This window comes from Barbatula barbatula (genome assembly GCF_947034865.1).
Source record: "Barbatula barbatula genome assembly, chromosome: 18".
Lineage (NCBI taxonomy): Eukaryota > Metazoa > Chordata > Actinopteri > Cypriniformes > Nemacheilidae > Barbatula > Barbatula barbatula.
Genome location: NC_136781.1, coordinates 10,417,600 through 10,436,073, shown reverse-complemented (window position 1 = coordinate 10,436,073; position 18,474 = coordinate 10,417,600). Strand labels below are relative to the sequence as shown.

General features: G+C 36.6%; 3 protein-coding genes across 3 annotated transcripts in view; all 3 read right to left on the bottom strand.

The window, feature by feature from the left end:
* Positions 1-577: 577 nt before the first annotated feature.
* On the bottom strand, positions 578-5,104 carry chic1 (cysteine-rich hydrophobic domain 1). Its single transcript, XM_079480112.1, has 6 exons — positions 4,883-5,104; positions 4,229-4,283; positions 3,176-3,331; positions 2,753-2,809; positions 2,316-2,375; positions 578-1,959 (listed from the first exon to the last, which is right to left on the bottom strand). Exons 1-6 carry the CDS (start codon positions 5,023-5,025, stop codon positions 1,909-1,911), a joined length of 522 nt encoding a protein of 173 aa, XP_079336238.1. The 5' UTR covers positions 5,026-5,104; the 3' UTR covers positions 578-1,908.
* A 1,110-nt stretch (positions 5,105-6,214) lies between these two features.
* Positions 6,215-9,659, bottom strand: cdx4 (caudal type homeobox 4). Its single transcript, XM_079480459.1, has 3 exons — positions 9,050-9,659; positions 7,146-7,291; positions 6,215-7,035 (listed from the first exon to the last, which is right to left on the bottom strand). The coding sequence occupies exons 1-3, from the start codon at positions 9,483-9,485 to the stop codon at positions 6,802-6,804; spliced, it is 816 nt and encodes a 271-aa protein (XP_079336585.1). The 5' UTR covers positions 9,486-9,659; the 3' UTR covers positions 6,215-6,801.
* A 5,750-nt stretch (positions 9,660-15,409) lies between these two features.
* The window catches only part of kdrl (kinase insert domain receptor like), a 39,120-nt gene continuing 36,055 nt past the window's right edge, over positions 15,410-18,474 (bottom strand). The window contains exon 30 of the mRNA XM_079480203.1: positions 15,410-17,181. Coding sequence (XP_079336329.1) covers positions 17,007-17,181 — 175 coding nt within the window. The 3' untranslated portion in view covers positions 15,410-17,006. The remainder of the gene's footprint in view (positions 17,182-18,474) is intronic.

Here is an 18,474-nt window from a genome sequence, read left to right as displayed (position 1 = left end):
GAAATATCGGTCACAAGTTTTCTGTTTAAAAAAAGGGAAATAAATGTGTGTTATGGATGTGACAAAAAATAACACGGTTTTGGGAGAGGACAAACTTTGTACGATTTCTGTGAATTAAAATGCACAGACCTGAAGCAATTCTACCCAACAAATGGAGTATTAATGCCTCTTCACAGAACTTAAAATAGTTACTTTACTTAAATTTTCATGTGTCATTTATGAGGAATATGGACTGTTAAGGATCCTAAAAATGGCACTTATGGAAAATCATTCTCTAAAAATAAAACAAAATGCTTCAAAACTTGAGATCTCACATGGGTATTTAAACCACCAAATGTTAAACCACCAAATGTTTACATTTTTAACAATAGCTAAAATACAATGTATGGGTAAAAATGATATTTTTCTTTAATGCCAAATCATTAGGCTATTAAGTAAAGATCATGCTCCATTAAGATATTTTGGTGAGTTTAATATGCTATGCTAAGGACTTGATTTAACGATTTCTGGCACCCTTAGATTCCATATTTTCAAATAGTTGCCTCTCTGACAAATATGACACACTAACAAACCATACATCAATGGAAAGCGTATTTATTCAGCTTTCAGATGATGTACAAATCTTAATTTCGAAAAGTTTACCCTTGAGACTGGTTTTGTTGTCCAGGGTCAAATATTAAAAAAAGAGAGAGTTGTTCAAAAACATCAAAACCAAGAATTTATTTAAGCTTTCCATAGGATTAGATAGGGACAAACATTAACAGGTACTTTAACAGAACCAGTACTGAGAGCAGATTCCTTCCTTTTCATTAGATTGCTAGGCAAGGAATCATTTCTCCGAAATGCAGCTTGCTCTCAAGACCCATCTACCGAGGCACTCAACTAATGCAGTCTGTCTACAGTATATGGAGCAAAGATGTTATACAAGGATAGAAAACACGAGGAGCAGTTTCATCCATTACATTTACAATGCTGTGTTTGTAGTAAACATAATTACAATGAATAAACGTAGACACTGAAACATGACGGTATCAAACAAACAAAAATACAGGGTACAAAAATGATGCATGAAATAAAAAAAAACTGGCAATGTAAAATTCATTTTGAAATGGATGACACATTTCGGTAACACATTTTGCTTGATTGGCATAATCGTGTTATGAAACACGCCACTAATGATATTGTTATATAATATCAAAAACCTCTTGGACAGTACATGAAACTCAAGTGCAATATTCAGCCCAAACTCAAGTCGCATTTTGAACATACATTTGATGGCTTACAGGGTAAACAGATTGTTATAAACTGTAAAGTTACAGAGACACAGCGTTTAAACATATATGCTACAATAAGATCTTGGCAATAAACTAATTACGGCTAAATTACATTATGTAAACATGGCATACCACACTGTACATCTTGTCTAGGATATATACAAGTCAGTTCCCCGTGCAGTAGCAGATCGCTCACTTGCTGCAAAAGCTTCAACTCTCAAAACTAGTCAAATCCACCTCTGACTTACTCATACATGTACACCTTTGACTTAAAAAAGGTTGTCTTCAACATAAGGCAAATTCACACCATAAGGTGCCTTATTATGATAAATTATAACATAATATATTGTGTAGGGATGACATGGTGGCTCTTTGGGGTAAATGCACTTTTAAACAGTATCCGCTTGCTCTCTTTCCATCACTTATTACATTTAACTAAACATCTTGGAGCAACACAAACAGCTTTTCTACTACATCAGGAAATGTGCAAAATCTGCTCTAAAGCAAAGTGACAGTGTTGCAAACTCTACTGTTTAGTAGTTACCAGGAGAGGGGGTCTTATTGAGACCCCTCAATCCGACATATATACAAGGCACTAAGGAGGGAATTCAAGGACCTTCCACTAGGCTCCTTTTTAGTCAGGTCTAAATATAGGATATTTTGGCAAGAATTCTATAAGAATAACCTGTAAACGTGGAAAAAAAGACAAGTGTCAAACAAACACACAATATTTGCTCGCTTTTTGTTATTAAAGTGATTTCAAACCTGTATGACTGACTTTGTTTCGCAGAGCACAAAAGAAGATATTTTGAAGAATTTAGGTAACCAAACCACACTGGCCCCCATTCACTTCTATTGTCTGGACATAAAACCAATGCAAGTAAATGGGGGCCAGTCAACAACATTATTCAAAATATGTGATCCGTGTTCTGCAGAAGAAAGAAAGTCATACAGGTTTGGAATGAAAAGAGGGTGAGTAAATGATGACACAAATTTTATTTCAGTGAACAATCACTTTAAATTTCAAGCATATAAACTTACATATTCCATCATGTTGTTGCTCTCACATTTTCTTCTGCTGAGTTTCCAGTGAAGCCCCAACTGAAGAGGAGACACAGGAAGAGATGCGTTAGACAAAGCCGTGTGATACATGCATGCACTTCAGATGCTCAAACACTCGAGGGTTAGCTGAGGTCAGCGCTTGAGAGGGGTTTCCTTAATGTGTCTGCGCAACTACTGGCTGTCAATCAAAGCTTCGAGACACAACAATACCAACGTGGCTTTTTAAAGCTGACCTTTCCATAGTCTGGTCAGCCTCTGCACTATATCAACGCAACAGACAAAAATGGCTGCGGGGGAACAAGCATTTGACAGGGTCAAATGTTAGCAGCCATTTTAATGATCATTATCCACACCACACACCAAGACATGCGACGGGAGAAAGTCTGCCCTTACCTTTGAGCTTCTGAGGATCTTACCTTGTGATATAGTCTGTTGTTCTCCCATTCTAGCAATTTCTGCATAGATCTTCGTGTCTGTAAGATATATAAAATATAAGTTTATACAAATGAACACACATGCCCACTCACGGTTTTCCTCTCAAGCACATGTTTAACAAATGCCAATAAAACTCTTAAGCCATGAAGAGTTCAGAGGCATTTATGGACCGAAGCCTTCCGTTAACCACCTTGTAAGCTGTGCGTCATGGCCAATAACTCAGAATCTGTAGTTGTAAAATCGCCACCTTTCCACAGTATATAATTCAACAAGCCATGATCAGCTTAACACACTGGTAATAAGTGGATGCGGTTAGTTACTCGCTCAATGAGGGGTTCCGTGCATGTTCAAATGGTGCATGGATTGACGGGGGAAGGACTGGTCATATCCCAGGAATGACTAACCCGCTTGTTGAGACATACGACAGGCCACAGACTGAAGCCTACGGTACAGCAACAGCACAGACAACCGCAAAGCAGCCATTTTACATTGACCGGCAGGTTCTTCTTTAAACACGCGTTTACTCGATTGACACTCGTCTTGAACTCCTCTGGAGCAACCTGGGGAAGACAGGGTGGAAAACAAACAGAAAATAATTAAGACATCATTGCATGTTAAAAGAATAGTATTGCATGCATCTTTGACAAAAACATGCTTTTGTGCATTGACTTTTAGGAAATCAATATTTAGGAAAAAAGGAAAATAAACTGAACATTTATTTTGAGGAAGTAAAATGCTCAATGGAGATCTTGCAATTGTACGCTTGTAACTTGCCAACCAAGATCTTACACTCTCAGGGCAAAGGGAGGACAAAAAGATGAGATAAGCCCACGGCCTGTGGCTGGACCGTCTAAACAACATGAATGGCTGCTCATTCCTCTTCGGGTATGTACGCCATAAAACCGGGGTCGTAATCTTTTATGACAGGATGCAAAGGTCTCTTTGCAAACAGCCAAAGACCTCGGAATAAAGCCCAGCAGGCCTGATCTGCACCCTTCAGTCATCATAATCCTGACCTCATCCATCACATGTCACCCTGGGTCACAATACTGGAGATCTGTTTTATTGCCCCGCACTTCCCTCGGCCTGCTCTTCCCCTGCAGCCTTTTTGTTTTTCTGCGTCCAACCCAGGAAGCTTCCCATTCTTGTGGATGGCACAGTCTTTATTTCATTATTTCGTCACCTGGAGCTGTGTCCTCTCAGGGCCGTGGTCCCGGCCTACCGGGGCTGTGGACGGTTTACTTATTGACAGATTGTGCGGCAAACACACAGCATTCTTTGATTAAAACCATTTAGGGAAAATTTGTCTTAACTTTTATGAATTTACGTCTATGATTCAATTATAGAAATGAACATCTATGAATCAAAGCTGGTGTTGACACGAGTCATTCGAAGGGTAAATGTCAAATCAACAAATAATAGGATTTAATGTACTCGAATGAGTTGGAGATCATTACCTTTCCTGTGAGAACAGAAGGGAACTCCGTTTCAAATTTGTTGCTTAGTCCAAACCTGGAAATACATATTTTATGATTAAGTTATGACTGTCTCCTAAGACTTTGGACGAATGATAAGCAGCAAAAACAAACAACAAAGTGATAAAGATCAGTTTTCACATCCGCCTTGTTTTTTTTTTAGAAAACCTAAAAGCTGTATAATTTCGTCTTGGAAATTTTATTTTAGGAACGAATGAGAATAATTGAAAAAAATTGTATTGACACACTGTTCCACGGCAAATATAATAATGAAATACACTAAACATCATATAACAATCTGCCGAAAGTGGACTTTTGCACGTAAGCAAGACAGTTACCCATAACTTCACATTTAGGCGAAGATCCTAATGATGGCGACTGCGTGTGAGTGTGTGTGTAGTTACAGGGTAACTTACGTTTTATCCGTGACCAGCCATAAAACCATAAATCTCTGCCCTAACAGCTAGACTTCGAGTTAAGGCTGGCTAATTCTTCCGCTTAAAATCACTGCCAGGGTACACGGCCTATGTGTGTTTTCATACCACAACTTAGCGACAAAAACATGCAGTGAGCTTAGCACGGAGGCTACACGAGCACACATCAGCTAACGGTGTTTAACAGCACTCAATCGCTTACACTGTGACGTGACCGGCCCCACGCATGACCACGGGCTCGGGACAGTATCTGATGAGATGTTCTTCGCTGACAATCCTCTCATCTTCTTCTTCTAACTCAGAAATGGTATCAAAGTCCGCCATGTTGGGCAGTAGGACGCTCATGACGTCTCCGGCTCAGCGCACATGACGTCACACCAGTGTTGCGCAGGAGCGTCATAGGAGCGCGGGCGTCTGTTTCGGGGAGATTTCAAGAGTTTGTTCCCAAAATGAGATCGATCATGTTTTTTTATCGTGCATTTCAATTCATTTCAATTAAACTGTAGTTTTTTCTTTTGGTTTAAGCCATTCTAACTTAAAAATACAGCTTACTAACACAATAAAAACATTACAAAATATTAAAATACATGATTTTTTTAAAGTGTTGCGATCAAGGTGGAGATTTGTGGGTGGAGTTTAAGATATAAATTAAAAAGCTAAATGTACAGACTGTTAAATATCAGAAAGTTACATTTACGTTTTTAAGGAACCTTTTTGCTCGCCGTGTTATTGAGATGCACGATTAAAACGCACGGACTTTAAAGTTTAGTTTAGTGTACATTTTGGTTGAAAATACGTTTTTCTATTATTTGTACATGCTTTAAACTAAGTAAACTGTTTAAATACTGACGACCAGATCAAACATTTTAAGCCAAATCGCCAAACAACCTATGGCACAAAGTTATTCGCCATAGGTTGTTATAGGTAAACAATTTATCTAGGTATTACAAGACGTTTGTGTTCATATTAAATTCATTTCTAAAAACGAATTTTTACTTTATAATTCAATCGCACGATTCATTAAATGAAACCATGAATGTTGGGCGGATCACAATATAGGCTATTTCAGTAAAAAATAATGAAATAGTTTTCATTAAGTTTTTTCTTTGTCCTGACCGACGAACGGTGTTATTTTGTAGGCTACAATGAATGCAGAGATTGTTAAAGCAATAAGCCCCAAGAAGCAGTGGGTTACAGTGCATTTTATAACAGCTTTACCCCCTTAGATGTTATAAAATGCCCTACTGCTTCGCTGGGCTCATTGCTTTTATAAACGGTTATTCCATAGGCGTAGCAAAGTTTGATACAATAAAGTAAAAAAAGTCATATTTATAAGTTATCAAAAGGGGTATTTTATAAGGGATTTGAACTCCGTTCAACCAATTAGAATCCAGGACCCGAACTGACCATTTTATGCGTTTTAAAGGGGCTTCTGTCATCATGGACATGATGCTGGAAATGCCTCCACCATCAATCACAACAAATACACATGACGAATGTTAAATAACAGAACAAAACTCCTTGAATGTTTCTTGCAAAACATTTTATTTACACATTGCCGGAATTAAACGTTATACCCGTATCTCTGACACCTGCATATCACCCCTGTGAAAAGAAAGTGAACGACGTGCGCTTTGGACACAAATTAGAGAATTTAACAGCCTGGCGTTTCAGGTCATTGGTTTACACAGACAATAAAAAGTTTAACAGTTCGAGGGTAAGGATTATTATACGACCCGAGAAACGCAGTACCTGAGTTTTCATTTTATTTACAAACATTTAGATACACTCACCACATACAGAAAATGATATTTATATCTTAATTGAGCAAACACAAACAAACCATTAAAATATTTAGTCTCTGGACCAGACGAACAAGATTTTTGTACGTTTTCTTTTTTTTCCTTAATTTTAAAAACTATTCTATTTAAAACAATATTTGAAGAGCCTCCATCATTTATTTGCCGTTAAGACGTGATTCTCTGTTGTAATCCACAACACGTGCCTTAACATGCCTTTCGTGTAAGAGTTTGTGATCCTTATTGACCAAGTGAATAATCCGGCTGTGTCCTTTCAGCGTGTCGGAGTGCTCAGTTAAAGTTGGATGTTTCAAGTTCGAGTTCACTGAGTGACTGTAACTTGCTGTATGTTCCTCATAGATGGTAAGGCGTTCATTCCTGGGGGCGGGTAGAGAGAACCGTGTATATCTGATGGACTCAGCGAGCCTGGTACCGGTAGGGGACTGACGGAACCCGGGTCGCTGTGGACTGATCCTCCACTCCCGTCGGACTGACCCAATTTCTTTTTCATTAATTTCCTTTCTTTAGCTCTGCGGTTTTGGAACCAGATCTTCACCTGTGAGGACAAATTAGAAGAATAAAATAATATAAGAAGAAATGTGCCTTGCTGTTTGTAAGTAATACGAATAATCCAAAAGAAGACAAATTAAATCAAAATGGTCTTACCTGTCTCTCTGAAAGCCCAAGGTTTACGGCCAGTTCTGATTTTCTTCTGATTGTGATGTAGCGATTGAAATGAAATTCTTTCTCCAGCTCCAGCCTCTGGTGGTCTGTGTATACAACTCGATATTTTTCCTTCGTTCTCGTTTTGCCTAAATAAATTAAAATAATAATTGTTAAAGATCCGCATTTTTCATAAAACAGGACGCCTATATGGAAAAATATTTGGACGCATGATGTTGCAAATTAATATTCACTCAAAATTGTTATATAGAAATAAACGATTTCGATCATTTCTACCTTTCTTCAATAATTTCCTTACATTTATTTCCATTCACAATAATGTCGCGACAATAAATCATGAAAAACCATTCAAATATTCGGCGAGTTATGTAAAGCAAGATTACATCTCTCTACATCTAGATATGAGAATTGAGCTTCTGATCCTCTTTGAACAGACTTTTTGAACAAACTGCAGAACAAAGAGATTCGAAGACATTACCCAAACGCTATTGATGTGTTAAGAGATAACACACGTTTTACAAAGAATTACAAGGAGATAGCATCAGAAATCCTTTCCACAAGCCATGAGCTGGCTGCACTTGTTTGATCTACTGACCAACAAAACTATCCTCGAAATAACTAAATATTTGAATAAATTTATATAATGTTCGCTATTGAACGTAAACAAAATGTTGCGATGAACACGAAACAGCATTGTGTGTCAAAATTAAGGGTCGTGGGGTGAAGCATGCCAATGACCACTTATGAGAAATCTAGATAGAGTCAAACACGTAAAAATGAACTCAATTATTGAATTTTGTTTCAAAAACTTCAAATTTAAGTTACATTAAAAACAACACCACATTTATAACTTTAAAAACAGGATTTTCTACAGCAGTCACCAGAAGGCATAAAAGCAGCATGCATTTATTAAACTGTAAACGATTTATTTTTGTTATATTATTTTAACATGAGCCGGAGACAGGAGAGCGTTATTTGCTGTGAAATTCATCACTCTTAAAGGCCATATAATCCTAAAGAAAAAAGACAGAGGAAGACGCGTTGTTGCATATCAAAGTGAAAAAGGTGTTGAAAGAAGTCGCCGCCTGAATATGACATTTAACCCTCAAAACCTGAAACAATGTAACAGGAAAAGTAGACCTCACATCTTGTTTACGGGAGTCACAAATTAGCATTACAAGCGACACTGGCGCCAATTCCCAACACCTTCATTTTGTCACAAGTACATTTGCCTCACGACTTGTTTTTCCAGGAATTAAATATATATTAAACCAGACCATCGATTTGGGGATTAAAGAATAGCAGGAACAGACAATTAAATGCGAAAAACCGGCAAAATGTTTATGATTGTCGTTATTATTATTGTGGCAAACAAATAAGCCATAATCAACAAATTATTAGCTGCCTGACATTTTGCGGAGTTTCGCTACAAACACATAATTCACCCAATATTATAGGATGTTTTACTCAATTTTGTATGACTACAATTATACACGTTTTAATTATGTTTTTCGTTAGGCTATTTTATATTATTTAAGAACTATACAAGCCTTAAGATAATATACCGTTTTTCGATATAATTTTAGTTTCATAATATGTACAAAAATAATGTGGTACCAAACCTAATTGACACTGATTCGTTGTTCTCTGCTTTTACCAGTAATGCCATTTTTATCATAACGCGGCAAAAAAGTTTCCTCGAATGCGTACTGTCATTCTGCACTCTATACACTTTCCTTTTCTTTGCTATCACTAATTACCATATGTCAGTTTTCATACGCTTTTAAGATTAGAAAACACATTTATATTTTACTATAAATATAGTAAAAACATGATTTTTTTAGCACACAGTACTGAACTCTGATCTAACATTTCACGGAACTTACCGGTTGATGACGACTGGACAGTTTTGCTCATCCACTGATAGGAATTACGCCTTTCCCTCTCGGGGGAAAGTTGACCCACAGAAAGGTTTTCAGGTGGTGGCGGTAACACTGCTGACCCCGGACCATGCATAGCATTATAATCAGGCGAGCAATAGGGAACTTGTCCCGGTGATGAATTGCTCATAGGGGCAGGAATTGTGTTTGGAGGTCCGAGGCTGTACGCGCCCCAGTCCTCCCTCGGTGCGCCATAAGGAGCCCCCCATGCACCTCCTGACTGTGCGTGACTGTCCATGTTGGGCACATGATGGTATCCTGTAAAATCTGAATATTGAGGTGTGGAAACAAAATTCTGTGGTGGAAGACTGATGCCAGATCGTCGCACAGGTCCTTGGTGATACATGTTACCCTCTTTATCCAAAAGGTATCCAACGTACATGATTTAAAAGAAACCCCTAAAATGATGCAACATGCCAGCCATGCACCATGCCAAAAATGACTTTAAATCGGGCCTGACTCAATATCAAGCTTTTAACTATTTATCTGTGGTAGTCCAAAATGATCTCCAGGTCACGCGACGTAGTCCTTGACGTTCTTCAATCAAACATGATGTGACTGTGTTGTCAAGGTGGTGGTGGCAAAGGTATAACCAGCCCTCTGACGTCAGCCAGGACTTCAAAAACCCTGGATTTGCATTCAAATGAGTAGCCAATTACACGACCAAGCCCTAAGATTCCCCTAGCGCCGGACTTTTGCATCACCCCAAGAGTAACTTTATTCTGAAACCACTTCTGCCTCTTTCCACAGATGGTTAACAGGCGAGTTCTACGACTTGAAGAAAGAACACGTGACCTGGAAAAATGTTTAAGGATTATGTAAATTCGCAAAACTAAAATAAACCTAGACTGAATTATTTTGATAATATTATTTGATCCATAAGAATCAATGCGCCTATTTACTTCATACAAGCTAGCATGTCTAACAAACCAATATTAATTAGGCTATTAATTGATTTATGTAGGCCTATACGAAACAACTACACAATAATAATAACAATAATAATAATTGTTTGTAATTTTGTGGTCGAAATGTGTTAATTAGTAAATTATTACAACATTGAATGATTGCTGGCCACTGTCACTGAGCATTCATTGTTTGCAGGCAGTTTGGATGGTCTTTTTTAAAACCTCAAATCTGAGGATATGGAAACGTGACATCAGCATCGTACCCATGCCACCTTCTCGCCTTCAGAATCCAGGCGTATTTGTGAAGGATTCTCTTGTAAAAGAGGTGCAAAGCGTGAGAAGGTGTCTTGATGTATAAGGCCAACTTTTCACATTCCGCATCCCTCACACCATGACACTCTCGAGTCACACTTCACAGCTAATTCCGGTTTATGGAAATGTGAGATATCACCTACAGTACCCATGCGACGACAATGTGTCGTGCGTGTCGCCATGTAGTCGAAAGATTTAACGAGTTGTTAATTCATTTTACTGCAAGGCTTCAGGAGTATTTTAATCATTTACATATGCAGACAGTAGCCTGTTCAGGCTTGGCGATCTTGTCCCAGATGTTAGGGCAGAAAAAGAGAGTAGGCCTACATTTAATTTAAACAGAAGAATGTTTTCTTTTTATTTATTTATTTAAAAAACACTTTTAACATGCTGAAATGCATGTTCACATGTTGAAATAAACGTGTTGAAACCTCACGAAGGCCTAAATCTCATTTGAAAAAAAAACATATTATAGATGTATAGCTGTTCATGCAGTTTATCGTATCCTGTTTTATTTGACCTATATTAAAACAATATGTATGAGTTTACAAAAAAATTAATGCCAACTGTAACAATAAGTAAGTAAGTAAATAAATAAATAAGTCTATGTGAGATCAATTTAATGTTATTCTTAAAAAGCTATATTTTTTTCTTGAAGAATGAACAGCCAAGGATCCATATCTGAATAGGCTTCTCTTGTAAATTATATTTTGTGAAACACATTTTCAAATAGACTAAAATAATATTTATTAAAACAAACTCATAACTGTTTTCTCTTAAAGCAAAATGTAATAATTTCAGATGATTTGCCAAGTACTTTTCACACGTTGACAATGTTATGAACTATGAAAGAGTGAGGCTAGGCATCATATTGAAAAGTTTTCTCTTGCAAAAGGTTAATAAGGTTTTTTCTCATTAATGCCAGGGCAAGAAAAGATAGAACATCTTTGATTTGTTATCCAAACATTATATAAATTGCGATATTACAATATTGCAAATACACTTAATATATTGTTGATGTTTATAAATTGTTTGTCTTTTATAGTTTTTTTTACAGTTTAACTGAAAGTGTAAAGGTTTTTCAACGTTTCAACGTTTCTATATAAAGTGCATGTTACGACAAAAGGCCAATTTACTCAATGAATTTTTACTTTCTTAACCAATCATAACAAAAGTATGGTTCAATAGCATTTTGTTGCAAACACAGAATTACCTTTAAAACAAATATAATACTGAGACATATTAACTAGGAGCCTAAAATGTGCGACAGACATACCACATGTGAATGATTGTCAAAACTAGATAAATGTAGCACTGAAACAGTCGGCCAGATGTGAGGTTTGTGAATAGACACTCCTGATGCTGTTCTGAAGTGACGTCCAAATACATGTGTACAAATGACAGGTTTGCTTGGAGGTTCGTTGCATAACACAGCGACGCCCTCTGGTGGTCAATCAGATGAAACAGTAACTAACTCCAAATGTAACACCCCCCTCGCCCCATACAGTTTTTTATTATAATCTATGTCACACGCTTTACAAAGTTGTTTTATTTTAAAATAATTGTGAAGCTTTAAGACAAACAAACCTCTTGTATCCAGACCGCAAATTCTAACTTACTTACTATAATGCATCTTTACAGAAGAACCTCAAGAGGGCGATGCCCAACAGGTAATGAACTTTGTATTTGCGAGTTATTACACAGTATCACAACACTGTACAAGAAATTACATTTGTATTTTAGTTGATATAAAATAAAATATAAATATTCAATATAAATTGAAATAAATGGCAAAGACTTTGGATTGTCTCCCTTATGTTTCTTATTTCATCTTCGTTGAGTCTGTTGTATGACTTTGAAAGACATGGATAAGATGGGGATCAATGTGAGGAACACAATTTTGTCAACAATGCTAGTCCGTCCAAAGATTTTAAAACATATTTCAGATATCAGATGGATTTCATTGAGATCTTGGCTTTCTCGGCTGTGGATGTGAGTTATGAGCTAAGAAAGCTTGATGTTCTGTGATTTACAGTTTTCCTGGAAACCTGAAAATAGCAGCATGTGTATCCCAAATGTATGATGGTTTGAGACAGAATGTTCTCAAAATACTTTTAAAAGTGAATCATATTTTTTTACTATTTTATTTTCACACTGGTAAATAAAGAAATAGGTACAATTTTGCAATACATATTTATTAGGATTTTAAGGAACAGTTCAACCTATGTGCCACCTATAATTTCTTTATTGCTTTATCTTCAAATGAAACATGGTTTCCCCAAAATACAAAATGCTTGAAATGTCATCCAAGGTTATACTGTTATAAGTGAAACATAAATTCCATTAGAAAACGGTGTATGGCACAAGATATTTTGCATCCCCTTTGATATGTGCACAGGTTAATAATGTATGTAGTGTAATGTAGAAGAACTGGGGCCGACATTGATATAGTGGTTCCACAAATTGACTTCATTTGAACAAAAATGTTCCTCCTCTGCCAACAGTTTAACATTACCATCGATCATTTATGAGTTCATCAGCTATATACCTTTTGTAAACATAAACCAGAAGACCATTTGCTTATCCTTTCAAACTGTAGGGAATAATAACCACCAACCACCCTTCGTTGGTCCAGCGTATTTGCTGTTGAAGTCCTCAGTCTCCATAGAGCTGTAGATCAGATGTTTACTGATTGTCAAAATTCTTGAACTGTTCATTTTTAGAAACGGGACCCCTATGGGGACAGAAATAATCTACTTTGATCCGGAGGCCAATTAGACCAAAAAGATCTTAGCTATTTTAAGACTAACAGTTTTTAATAGAATTCATTAACCCTGCCCCATAAGGCATCATGGGAGTTAATTAAAATATTTTGGGCGGTTTGTATTGTGGTTTCAAATCTCGCTGGGCATTGCTCTGCTAATCTGTGATGAATTAAGTGCACCCTATTGTCTTTGCTCTAGGTAAGAGGTATGATTATGTTTCCTCATTCCCAATTTTGCAATTCCCTGCTATCCCTAACCGGAACGCAGCGTGGGAATTGTGCTGTGACCAGAAGGGAAGGCAAGTCCATTAATAGGAATTGGTGCAGGGGAAGAAGTTTGGGGTGTGATAGGATTTCAAGGCATTCTGTTTTGTCACTGATTGCAGGAATATGTTTGGCAGGGCACCAATGAGCCCAATGTGACACCTCTGTTTTAGTGATTAATAAAGTATCTTATACCTCTGGGGCTTGTTTTCCTTGGGAAGGGGCTCTGGAAGAGGCAGCATGGGGATTTACACATTGTTGAACAAGACAAACAAAAAACGGAGAGAGCTTTTAATTGAATGCGCACGTGATGTTTTTCTCATAGACAAAAAAGTTAAAATACAAAGCATAACCCCTCAGCCCTGGAAAAAGGCTCAACCACATTTCACAGATTCATTTGAGTTACAGGCATTCTGGTACACTTGACTCAATTTGTATTTGTTTTTTATTCTGCTTGTTATTTTTAATTGTGTTAATATTGTTTGATGCTTCCTGTGATTCTAGAAAAAAACATATATTTAGTTTTTTTATGCATTATGTATGGGCAAACAAATCTTATTGTTTATTTAATTTAATTTATAATAGGTATACAATTATTTACAATACGATCTTATTTTATGTTTATTATAAATATAAAAAATAGTTTATTGGATAAATGTTTTTAAAGTGGTTTTTTGTTATAGTTTTGTTTAATTGGTATCATCATTTTTATATCTGATTTATATATTTTTAGTTTTCATGTCATTTTTAAGTGCGTTTGTTATTTTATTATTGATTGCGTTTAGTTGTTATATAAATTACATTTTTCTTTCAGTTTTAGATCAGTTTTTTTCATTTTCAATTCATAGTTTTAGTGACTTAACTTTATAATTTCCATTTAATGTAATGTTTAAATAATGTTAGATTTTATTAACTAAAATATTTAATAGTTTAAATTGAAGTTAACTAAAATAACCTTGACGTTACAGTGTAGAAAAGTGTTGTTGAAGTATATTCTATATACTTTTTTAATCAAGGAAGTTTTGCGACTGGCTGCAGAGCCATTATACTGTATGTTCTTCCTGTGTGTCAGTAAAAATAGGAGATGTGCGTGAATGCCACGTTTATTCTTAAAGCCAGAATATGATGACCCCTAACCCTCCCAACATCCTTCCCTTGTTTGTTTATAGTTCATATTCCTGAATCAGTTTAGATATCTGACAACTTACGTTAGCAAGCCAGTAACAACAGTCCAAAACCAGCCAAGTGTTTTGTTTTCTAAGGGATTTAAGTGTACTGTAAACACTGTATATTCATGACAAGCAGAGTATAAGCCTAGAGTAAAATGTGGGGGGGGGGGCACTGTTGGCCCGAGGGAAGACTAGTGCTTGTGACGGGAATGGTTCAGGAAAACCTTCATCTTCTGGCTCACAGAGGTATTGTCCTGGTCACAGACTATCCCCTGGCTCGCTCTGTTCAGGATGTGTGTCTGTGGTTCAGAGGCAGGAGGAAAATGACACAGGGTCTGACCATCTCCAGCCACATAATGGTTAACATATCATTGTTACAAAAGTGTATGGATGTGTAGGAACTACAAAAAAGTACAGTAATTGATGAAGACATTGTGTACTTTATTTATTGTTGGATCTCATGACACATTCACTGTCATTCACATTCATTGTCATGTTTCCTTATTTGTAAGACGTTTAGGGTAAAAAAACATCTGATAAATGAACACATGTAAATCTAAAGGTATATATCTTTGATATATATTAAAGGGATAGTTCACCCCAAAAAGACAATTCTATCATCATCATCATCATCATCATCATCTTGACATTTCAAAGCTGTATGACTTGCTTTCACATTTAAAAAAATGTTGGTACCGGACAACGATGGTACCAATCACTTGCATTGGTTTTGTGTCTATACAATAGAAGTGAATGGGTACCGCCATTTGGTTGCAACATTCTTCAAAATACCTTCTTTTTAGAAATTTGGGGAAACTATCTCTGTAACCACAAAACCAAGGGATGTTTGGGAGTATAACAAACGGATCCACAACCCTGAAAATAGTGCTATTTATAAATATATAAATCTTTATTTATGTTTGGTTAATAATAAAATACAATTACAATACAAAATATATAAATGTAGAAAATATCAGTGCATACAGTTTACTTCACAAATACAGTCAGTCAACAATAAATCATGAATGGAAGTATTATTTGGAAGTATATACAATTCATTTTTTCAATAGTGTGTTAACCTTGAATGCATTAAAAACGATATTGGTGGGACTAACTGCTTCCTTTTCACCCTCGCCTGTCAAAATATTTTTTGGTTTAACCGATTCAGTGGTCAACAGTGATTCCCCACCCATTGGTTTACATTAAACCTGTTGAAGAGATAAAACTAATACTTTTTGTGACCGGCCTTGCTGACAAAGTATTTTCAGCCTGCCCTGCAAGCATTAGTAGTATTTAAGGATGAGACCACTGAATCAAATACCTTCCCATTAACAATCTGGTTAGTAGCTGCACAATATGTGTCGTTATGTACATACAGTAGTGTAAACAGCATAAAATAAGGAATGTACACAATGCAGCAGTCTAACTATTGTTGAATAGAGAGCAAGGCCTTTTTATTCTCCATCAATAATTTACATAGTATGCGCCTTATTAAATGTGCATTAATTATTTACTTGCTGAGGCTTTCCAAGCCATTTTCACAGTGATAGACTGGATGTTAGGCACCCATAAGCCATTCAATCCTGCACTATCAAACCAGACAAAATCATGAAGCTTGGCCAATAAAGTGGTTAACTTAAGATCTCTTAAAATTAAAGCTTATTAAATAAAAAGGAATGCGGATTAGAGAAGTTAAAGACACGGCTGAACTTTGTCAGAAAAAAATAAATGAAACCAATGTGTGAGAGTCAGGAAATCGGCTCTCAGACAGACAACACAAAACCCAAACGCAAGTCCAAAATAACGATGGTCGACATATCCGGCAATTTATACAAGAATTCCAGACCGCACATTTAATTATTCATGATCTGTGGTATTTTGCTTGACAGTCTGTCTGTCTGTCAGTTGCCTCACGATGGTTTTGAGTGAAATTTGTTCTCAAGAAAAATATTTTCCTACACAGTGAGCTTCGAAAATAAATTTTTTAGGAAAATTAAAATATCATGTAGCAAGTTTTCCAGTTTCTTTTAATAAAATATTTATCTAGAAATAAAATAGGTATTACTTTTATATAAACATGATTCAATGAAATAAAGAATCTGCCATTTCACCCAAAAAAACAGCACCATTACTATTACTGTATGTGGTTCTTGGTTGAGCATTGCGTTAGCAGCGCAAAGGTCGTAAATGTGAACGCACATTCTGATAAAATGTATAGCGTGAATGCTTTGGAAAGAAGCATCTGCCAAATGCATAAATGTAAATAAGTTACGCATATCTTCTTCACAGTAAAAAGCAGGAATACCTGAGGTATTCCTGCTTTTATGGTATTCTTTTATGGTATTCTTTCCTTGAAAGAAAAAGTAATACGAATATTAAAGAAATGAAAAAAGTGAGAAAACCATAGTCTGTTATCTTATGTGCCCAACCAATCGGACGCTCTGGAACTGGGTAAGATTTCTAGTGGTCTATGAGTGCAGAACAGCTCAGACAGGTGGCGTGGAGTAACGGACCACATAGTTATAGTCCGGAGGTGGGCTGTGACATTCCAACTCCGGGTCGAGGGAAGATTCCTCCAGACTTAAGTCTAGTGACGGAACAAGCGCAGGGAATTTCTCCTTCTCCCCCTCCAAAACCGACTCCTTACTTTTGCTCTTCATTCTGTGGAGGCCAAAAAAAAGAAGGTTCATATATACCCTGAACATCGTATAGATGAAATGTTGAAGCGTACAAAAGGCAACCAGCAGACCTAGCTGGTCCGTTCTATAGTAAATTTCCAGTATTATAAAATGACTGCATACTAAGTATAGATGTATGACATCTCTTTAACAGGGTTTAACTCAATCAGACACTTTACATCCTTGAGGTAAGGTCAAAGAGAACACGAGAGGTAGCAGTTAATTTTCATACACTGGCATGCATTAGACTTTGGGCAGGACACGGTGTGAAACAGAGCCAGTGCCAAGCACTCTGCATATGTGTCTGCATACTGCCGGTGGAATTCAGCAGCACAATGGAGAAGGGACGTTACACAGACGCTTGGACAGAGCAGTAAAGCTGTAAAAATTCAATGGGCACTATAGGGAGGGGCCGTCTCTTTACGATATATACACCATTCTGTACGTGCTAACAGAGGTTCCTTTTCCCAAGGCTGTGACCATGGCAACCTGTGAATGGCTTTGGCAACCACTGGCAAACTGTGCCCAGCTTTTGATCATATAGAGCTGTGATGATGAAGGCACTGTAAACAGACACACGAGACACAACCGGTTATAATGAGAAAGCCTGTTGATCGTATGTTTATGTGCCTCATCAATCATAAAAGAGACAGGAGGCAAGCTCTGTAATCTTCACCTCCCCTGCTGATGTTATTTACAGTGTGGTTGAATTTACCGCTGTGTAAAATAGCAGAGGAACAGGACAAATGGTTATTAAATCATATCTTACGGGAATAATTTTTTATCTTGGATAAAACATGACCACTAGGCTCAAATGCGTTGAGCATTCTAAAGCATTGTATGTTTAACCTGAATAGTTCTGAAAGAAGTTACCCAATTTGTGAGTCGCTCTCAACTTCTTAGTCAAAGTCCGTCAGTAAAAGATTATCAATATTTGACTAGCTGCAGTTGGTGGTGTGTCCTCAATTGTTAGGATGTTGTACAAGTACTTGAGTGTATTTTCTAATAAAAGTACACATTAGAAAATTAAGAGTTTGGTTCTCTTCTTTTCAAAAATCATGTTTTTATTATGTACTCGTGTTTTTACTGTTAGTTAGCCGTATTTTTTAGTTATTATGGCAAAATAAACCAACTGCAGTTTGATTGATATTAATTCGAATGCACCATAAAAGAAACATGGCTTTTTAAATGTTTTTAAAATCTCTTTTTGGGACCAAACTCTTCAAATATTCTGTTCATTAACACTATTAAACTTCACTTAGAATCATGACTAATA

Coding starts and splice junctions, on each gene's coding strand:
- cdx4 (XM_079480459.1), bottom strand. CDS start 9,485: ATGTACGTTGGATACCTTTTGGATAAAGAGGGTAACATGTATCACCAA. Junction 7,292..9,049: donor TGTCCAGTCGTCATCAACCG/GTAAGTTCCGTG, acceptor TAATTTATTTAG/GCAAAACGAGAACGAAGGAA. Junction 7,036..7,145: donor TTGGGCTTTCAGAGAGACAG/GTAAGACCATTT, acceptor TTGTCCTCACAG/GTGAAGATCTGGTTCCAAAA.
- chic1 (XM_079480112.1), bottom strand. CDS start 5,025: ATGAGCGTCCTACTGCCCAACATGGCGGACTTTGATACCATTTCTGAG. Junction 2,376..2,752: donor ACAACAGACTATATCACAAG/GTAAGATCCTCA, acceptor TCTCCTCTTCAG/TTGGGGCTTCACTGGAAACT. Junction 1,960..2,315: donor GCAACAACATGATGGAATAT/GTAAGTTTATAT, acceptor CCACGTTTACAG/GTTATTCTTATAGAATTCTT.